Source organism: Chrysochloris asiatica, unplaced genomic scaffold (genome assembly GCF_000296735.1).
Source record: "Chrysochloris asiatica unplaced genomic scaffold, ChrAsi1.0 scaffold00182, whole genome shotgun sequence".
NCBI lineage: Eukaryota > Metazoa > Chordata > Mammalia > Afrosoricida > Chrysochloridae > Chrysochloris > Chrysochloris asiatica.
Window position 1 is genome coordinate 6,008,178 of NW_006408700.1, and position 8,528 is coordinate 6,016,705.

The 8,528-nt window shown below is 40.7% G+C and overlaps 1 protein-coding gene across 2 annotated transcripts in view; it reads right to left on the bottom strand.

The window, feature by feature from the left end:
- Window positions 1-8,528, bottom strand: part of KATNA1 (katanin p60 (ATPase containing) subunit A 1) — a 33,342-nt gene that overhangs the window by 16,393 nt on the left and 8,421 nt on the right. For both annotated transcript variants that reach the window (XM_006872061.1, XM_006872062.1), the window contains exon 3: window positions 7,061-7,241. In XM_006872061.1, coding sequence (XP_006872123.1) covers window positions 7,061-7,241 — 181 coding nt within the window. The remainder of the gene's footprint in view (window positions 1-7,060; window positions 7,242-8,528) is intronic.

Sequence of the window (8,528 nt, forward strand, 5' to 3'; positions counted from 1 at the left end):
AATTTTGTTCTTGATTTTACCACCTTTGATAAGGATTTCTATAGAATCTTACATCAAAACATTCAAGAGTTGGCACCATCCAATTATTCAGGTTCTACACTCCTTTTTTGGTGCTCAAAATAAAGTTACAAAAACATATGAAGAAACGTTCACACTCACTAGCCATTAGAGAGATGCAAATCAAAACAACAATGAGATATCATCTCACACCAGTAATAACAGCAAAGATTAAAAAAGAGTAGAGGACAATAAATGCTGGTGAGGATGTAGAGAGACTGGGACCCTACTACATTGCTGGTGGTACTGCAAAATGGTCCAACCTCTCTGAAAAGCAATATGGCACTTCCTCAGAAGGTTGTAAATAGAAATACTTTATGATCCAGCAATTCCTCAACTTGGTATTTACCCACAAGAAATATGATCCACAACATGGGTAGATATATGCACACCAATGTTCATAGCAGCACTATTTGCAATAGCAAAAATATGGAGTGCACATCAATTGAAGAATGGATACACAAACTGTGGTACATACACACAATGGAATACTATGCTACCTTGAAGAACAAGGAGGCTGCAAGCCACCGCATAACATGGATGAACCTTGATGACATTATGTTGAGTGAAATTAGTCAATCACAAAAGGAGAAATACTACATAGGACCATTATTGTGAAAAACTAAGAAAAAGAACCCACCCTTAAAAGCAGGGGGGAAAATTATATTCATATATATATATATTTGCTGATCACCGGGATATATGGGATGAGAGGAGGGGAAGAGGGGAGGGGAAGATAGAGCACAGGGTAGGGAATAGACACAAGACAGCCTGGGGGCTGGGGGCCGGATGTGTGTGGGGGCAATACACAAGAAGGGGGAGGGGAACGGAAGAACAAGGCGGATGGGAGAGCAGTTAGGCAGGTTCGCAAGGGCTAAGTGGGACAGAGATAAATGATGATGTATGCACAACCTTGGAACAACAGGGCTCTGGGATACAGGGATTGAGGCATGGTTGGAATGGGCAAAAGAGAGGAAATAACATTAAGATGCTTGACCATCTTTTGAATCTTGGTTTTCCTTGCCTACCATTGTAAAATAGCCACTTGAAGGGGAGAGAAAGGAATAGCCAGAAACATCACAACAGAAAGCTTGTAAGTCCATCTTCAGCCTATAATACCTTAAAGGGGGCTAGAAGTTACCCAGTGAAAGAGGCTTCCAGTGGAGCCTTTGTATTGCTTAAGACCATAGGTGGTATCCAGAACCCCATCCAGAATCATCTGAGGTGGGAAATTTCCACTGGAAAGAATGAGTAGACCAGCCTGGAGCAGCTAGAAGAACAGAAGATACTTCGTAAAAGAAAGACCGGCAGGAAAAAGCAGAAACTATAATGGCAATCTGACTACTACAAGAACAAGCAAGCTGTTCGTCCAGGAGTCATCAAGGCAAGTGGTCGGGTCCCCTCAGAGCAAACTCCCTTCCAAGACTAATACTCAAGGGGAATACAAGAGCAGGCATGTGGTCTTGCTGGTGAACACATTAGTCACCAATACGGGGAAGGGGGGAAAAAAGCAGCAATGAAGTTGGGAGCTAAGTCTGACCATGCTCAATAGACCCCTGTGAACCTGGGTGGAGACCTAGATGGCAAGCAGTATGGGAAGACCTGGGGACTCCTGGGCCCAGAGACAGTGACATGGCCACAGAAGACTAAAGCAGAGAGAAAAGTGTCCAGCTGATATGAAGTGAGGGGAGATGCACAAGAACACCCATACTTGCAGATAGTACCCACTTGACCTGGCTTTGATGGCTGGATGATCAGAACTAGACTAGAATAAGAAAGAAGGGGGGAGGGGAGGTAACCCGCTACAACTTGATGAACTTTACCTACACTTAGCGTAGTGGTTACGAATCGGGCTGCGAACCTTAAGGTCAGCGGTTCGAAACTACCAGCCGCTCCGCGGGAGAAAGATGAGGCTTTCTACTCCCGTAAAGATTTACACCCTCGGAAACCCTGTACAGGGTCGCTACAGGTCGGAACCGACTCGACGACACTTAACAACAACAACAACCTACACTTATTAGACATTGGCGACCCAAAATGGGGGCAGCTATAAAGGCAAGAAGTGACCGGCTTACAAGCTTTCAAGAGGGAGCCTAGTTCCAGACGGGGCAGGGGTAGGTAGAACCTCCACTGAATGATTTCCAATCTGTTGGGACCAGGATGGCGAAAGGAAATGGGGATAAGACTCTTGTGGTACAATAGTAAATAATTGCCATCAGGACTGACTGTGAGGGTCAGAAATGTAGAGGTAGATGTTTTTTTGACAAAAAGAAGGGAGTGATTGATTATGCAGCCCAGTAGCAGAGGTCCTTGGGACCATCAATTGAGAAGAGCGGAGAGTGAGACTCTACCCAGGAAGGCAGTGATACTATGGATGGAGACAGAGACGATGACGTGGTTGGATGGAGCGCCTGAGGACACTGAACTCAGGGAGGGAGAGGGGCTGTGTGCTGATGGCAGTGGGGTGGACCTATGTAGTGTACCCTTTGGTTATTTAATGATGCATAGAGGGGATTGTAATCATTGCAATGAAATGAAATACGATAGGATGAATGTAAAACTGATGTTCTCTCAGGTAAACCCACATAATTCACAATAAAAACTTAAAAATAAATAAATAAAGTTGCAGCTGGATTAGTTAACCAGGAGATAAGTTACTTGGCTTAAAACCAGTTATTTTTAAAGCTGGTAAAATTATAAACACAAATCAACATACTGCCTTGATTAAAAGAGCCAATTAAAAACAACATCTGGATTGACCCTTTCGGGAAGATGGAGCAAACACACTTTTCAATAGTCCTCCTACTAAGTACAACCCAAACCCTTGGACATTATCTACAAAACAAACACAAGACTGCAAAGTACACATATGAAGAAGGCAGACCAGTCAGGCAACTCGGACCCGAGTGGTGAAATTGTGGTTCATTCCCAGGTATTTCTCAGCCCTCAGCCTTGGGAGTGAAGAAGCCAGCACCCTGGAAGTGCCACAGTGAGAAGACAAGCCAACAAGCCAACCAAGAACCCCAAAAAGACTGTTTTCTCTAGCCAAAGGACTGAAAACAAGCAAGACAGAAAACCTTTCATCAGTAAGCACTTGATTCCAGTCAAGAAGCACACAAAGTATGGTGGCTCCACCTCCATGCAAGCCAGCAGAGGTGGAGCAGGCAGCCTAGATGTCCGCCTCTGTGAGTCCTGCTATACCCACAGTGGTACCAGAGTTAAGCTAAGCAGGGACCTGGAATTTCTATCCCTTCGGACTGACACTGCACACAGGATGCTGTGGAGAGGCCTCCCCTGGCACCCAGCAGTGAGGTGACAGCACTGGGCTGCTGTCCGATGAAGAAGAGAAGTCCAGAGGACACCGCTCCCACCACAGTGTCACTAGAGATCACATGGAGAGCTGGAAACTCTCTAAGTCCAGGAATACTCAAGAATAGCAAGGAGACCACCCACCACACCCACACTCAGTATCAACAGAGGCTGAGTAAGGAACCTCAACTTTGACCGTCTGGCTGGAAGTAATAAATAAGGCAGCATCCTGCCTCTCCCTGTCAGAGCAATGTCAGAGAAAAATCAGCTAAAATGAAGATTTAAGTCAGATTTAGAGTCTCATACTATGAAAATATCCAGGTTTCAATCTAAAAATCACTTATACTAAGAACTGGGAAGATCTCAAATTGAATGAAAAGATAATCAACAGATAACAAGGCCAACATGATGGAGTCGTTAGAATTTTCTGAAAAAGATTTTCGAACAGCCATGATAAAACTGCCTCAACAAGCAACTATAAATGTGTTTGAAACAAAGACATAAAAGATCAAAGACTGCAGCCTTCAGTATAGATTGCACTTCAATGTAAAGAAAACAAAAATCTTCACCACTAGATCAATAAATAACATCATAATAAATGGAGAAAAGATGGAAGCTGTCAAAGATTTCATTTTGCTCTGATGCACAATCAATGCTCATGGAAGCAGCAGTCAAATAATGCATTGCATTATGCAAATTAGCAATTTAAAGTGTTAAATAGCAGAGATGTCAGTATGAGGAATAGGTATGCCTCGCCCAACTGGTGTGGCACTGTGGGCTAATGCACCAGACTGCAACGTTGTTTGAACCACAAGGTTGGTGATTCAAGCTCACCAGCTGCTCCTTGGAAACCCTATACAGGGTCACTATGGGTCAGAATCAACTCGAAGGCACTTAACAACAACACCCAACTCATGGTATTTTCAATCGCCTCATATGCATATGAGAGTTGGACAATGAATAAGGAAAACTATAGAAGAATCAGTACATTTGAATTCTGGTGTTGGGGAAGAATATGAAAAGTACCATGGGCTGCCAGAAGAATTAACATCTGGTCTTAGAAGACGTGCAACCAGAATGCTTCTTAGAAGCAAGAATTATTGCTGCTAAGTGCCATCAAGTCAGTTCTGACCCATAGCGACCCTGTATAGGGGTTTCCAAGGAGCGGCTGGTGAGCTTGAACTGACCTTACAGTATAAACCGACTTTGCAGTCAAGCGCATTAATCCACAGCGCTACACCAGGACTCCCGAAGCAAGGGTGGTAAGACTTAATCGCCAATATTTTAGATATGTTGTCAGGAAGTATCAGGCCCTGGAAAAGGACATCATGGTTGGTAAAATGTAGGGTCAATGAAAAAGAGTAAGACTCTCCCCAACGGGATAGACTGACACATTGGCAACTAAATGGACTCAAATCTAACAATTGTGAGGATGCCATAGGACTGGGCAGCATTTGGTTCTGCTGTGCATGGGGTTACTAAGAGTTGAAACTGATTCAGTGGCACCTAACAGTAACAATACTGTCTCTGCGCTTCTATTTCCTACAAATTTAACTAGCTACTATTTAGAAGATAAGACCAATTCAGCATAGAAAGATTGCCAGATGTACTGATAACTGAAAAGAGCAGAATGTTTATAATGTAGTCATCAATCCCTAAAATACCTTAATAGGAAAAAAAAAAGATGCTACAGTAAAATTATTTTAATCCAACAGCAAATACAATAAAACTATCAGTTAGCCGGAGTGCTTGGGGAATAGTAATAGCTAATGTTTACTGAACACTTGTACTAAAAAGTGTTAACTTATTTCCTCCTCACAAAAAAAATATGAGGCAGGTGTCTGTATCTGAGGAAGTAAAACCTCTACATAAGTTAATGAAGTCGCCCAGCTAGAAATAACAGCTGATGCTTGAGCACAGATCTGAGGCCACACTCTTAACCACCACATTATATAATGGAAACACTGCAGATTTTCCTGCCTTCACAAGCAGATCATATTCATTCAATCTCTCTTGACAACTGATTTGACTACATACTGTACCTTACATAATTTCTAAGGTATAAAAGTACAAATCTGCAATGCAACTGGTATATAGACCATTAAGTTCTATAGATAAAGTATCACTGAATGCTAAAACAAGTAGATTTAAGCTGGTTGACAAATATGGTATTTAAGCAGTCTCAAAGTATCTTCATAGTGGAGAGACAAGGAGTTAAGGAGATAAGACAAGATCTCAATTAAGTGATCCAATTTATCACCAATAATAAAACAGACATCCTGTACCTCTTTATATGATACACTGAGAAGAACAAAACAGCACTTTGGTAATACTCCTGCCAAAAATGAATACCCTTAATGTGATCATGAAGAAACATTAAACAAACCCAGTTGAGGGACATAGAACAAAATAACTGGTCTGGCCAGGTCATAAAAGGCAGAGAAAGCCTGAAGAAATGTTCAGATTAAAAAAGACAGAGAGACATGCCATGTGATTCTGAGCCAGGGGGAGAAAAAAACAACAGAAACAACTATAAATGGCATTATTGAAATGACTAGTGAAATTTTATTAAGGTCTATAAATTAGATAATACTGAATCAATATAAGGGAGCATGGTAACTCCATACAATAAGCACTGGACTGTGAACCACAAGATCCACAGTTCAAGCTCACCAGCCACTCTCCAGAGATAGATGAGGTTTTCTGCTCCTTCAAAGATTTAAGGCAGGGGTGGGAAATGTCCAGCTAAAAGGCCACATGAGGCCCATGAAATTGTTTAGTCTGGCTCTGCCAAGGCAACCACAGTTCCAGCCATCACAGTACATAGCAAGTTAATTTTTAAGTTGATATTTGTGTATGGCCTGCAAATGATATTATAAATATGGGCCCTTGGCAGAGAAAAGGTTCTCCAACCCTGACTTAAAGTCTCAAAAACCCTATAAAGGATCACTATGAGTGGGAACTATCTCAACAGCACTTAACAACAATGGAACATTCACTGCTTTTGAGAACTGTAGTCTCTAGCATTGCCACACCAGGACTGTTCTAATACTTATGAAATACACTCTGAAGTTATTAAAAGTAATGGGACAAATATATAGAAACCAAACATTATTATGAGTTACAAAGGGTAGCTAATGAAATGGGAAGGGAAACCTTTTGTTTAAGGGGCACTGAGTTTATGTTAATGGTGGCAGAATGTTTTAGATCAGGTTTAACAGTAATGATGGCACAACATGAAGAATGTCATCAATGAGTTCTAAATGTGGAAGTTTTTGGTGTTTATTTTCACCACACACACAAAAAAACAAAGGAGCACAGTATCTACAACTTATTCCATAAGGTTAAAAAAATAAAGGTATAAAGAGAGACTAAATGATAAAGCAAGATGAGCAAAAATTAACAACTGGTAAGACTGGGCAGAGAATATACATAAGGGCGCTCCTTGTTACATTCTTGCAACATCTTTGCAGATTTGAAATTACATCCAAATAAAAAGCTGCCAAAAAAATAGCTACAAATAACCGTGGGAAAAAAACTGTTGGGAAAAATCTTGGCATTGTGAATATAATGACGTTTTCATTAGGTAACGTCGGCAAACTGGTTAATGACTAAAATTTACTTAAATCTGTACAGTCTTCATTTTAATAGTTAATAACTAACTTTTTCATTTGTGAACGTCTGTAACATTTACCTTTTCCTCTCTTCCTTTATTCTGTTCTTTCTTTTCTCGACAACGAACAGCCTTTCCTCTGTCATTGTGAAGATTCTGGGCAGACGGACGGTGAAGTCTGACAGCTGCACCTGGACGGTTACTGTGGGGTTTTGCGTCACTATACTGAGGAGACTGGCGCTTTCTAGGTCCTGGGGAAGGTCTAATCAAAAACAAGATCATTACCATCATCACCAACTCCTAGAATTATCCAAATATGACTAAGCACACATGCTAGTATGTAAGTTAGAGTCTATGCTGTAGAGAGGCCAAGGCAGTCACTGCACACAGAACAAAGAGGATGAGATCTAAGTTCTAACATTTTAGACACCACACTGTCGGCAGTGATGATTATATGGAATCTTTAAAGGAAGAGAAGTCAAGTACATTCTTTGAAAGGAAATAGTTTTTGTATATCAAAGATGAGTGAGAAATGAGTCTAAGTTGTAGCAACTGGAGAGCAAACAAGTGTCAGAGAGGAGATTTTAATCAAAAGAACCAAAGTGCAGTATGTCTGTAGGGTTCACATTCACCTCGGGTTTATATCCAGATTGGTACCACTTTATTTAGAATATACCATCATGCTTGAAAAAAAAACACCAAAAAACCACATAGTGTTTAAGTAACACAATTTAACCATTTTTACAGTAAAAACAAAACAAAAAAAAACACCTTGATACAAGCAGTAATTAGGGACAGTTGTAAGAACTGATGTATGGGGTCTTTTACATTTACATACATTACCTCCTTACATCTTCATTTCTGTGGAATAATTCAGGCCTCTCAAATACTATGTTCCTAGATCTAGCTGGGGTCATTAAAAAGGAACAAAACTTAAGGGGGGTGGGGGAACTTAATCTCAAATACTACAAAGTACAGTTAAGTAAGAAAATACATGAAAATAGAAGATGTGAAGCAGACCTAATACCATAGCAATGGGAATGGCCTCATATACACAGAAAATAAATATGGTCTGGAAACACAGGAGTTGAACTAAATAAGGAATGAACTGTAGGCAAGAGAATCATAGAGCAAAAGCAAAACAAATCAAAATGGGCTTAATCTGAGCAAAGGATTATTTTTAAAAACTAGTGTGACAGATAACAGTGACCTGAACATGTCTGTTTAGACATGATACTGAACAGACACAGTGGGGGGATCAGTAAATAAGAGATTGGAATTAACAGTTCAAAAGGTCTGCCTTTTACTTATCTGCCACCATGGAGGTACAAATAAGGTATTAGAAGGATTAGTCTAATACTGAGTAAGATACAAAGAAACAGGATAGACAAGAAGCAAGAACAGCTTTACACATCACAAATGCTATCAAGATAGGGAATGAGGGCATAGCCAAAGGCAGCAACAATGAGAAGAGTCCAAGAGACACTATTTCAAAAAAAAAAAAAGACACTCCTAGATGAGGAAAGGAGCTCTGGTAGCGTAGTGGTTA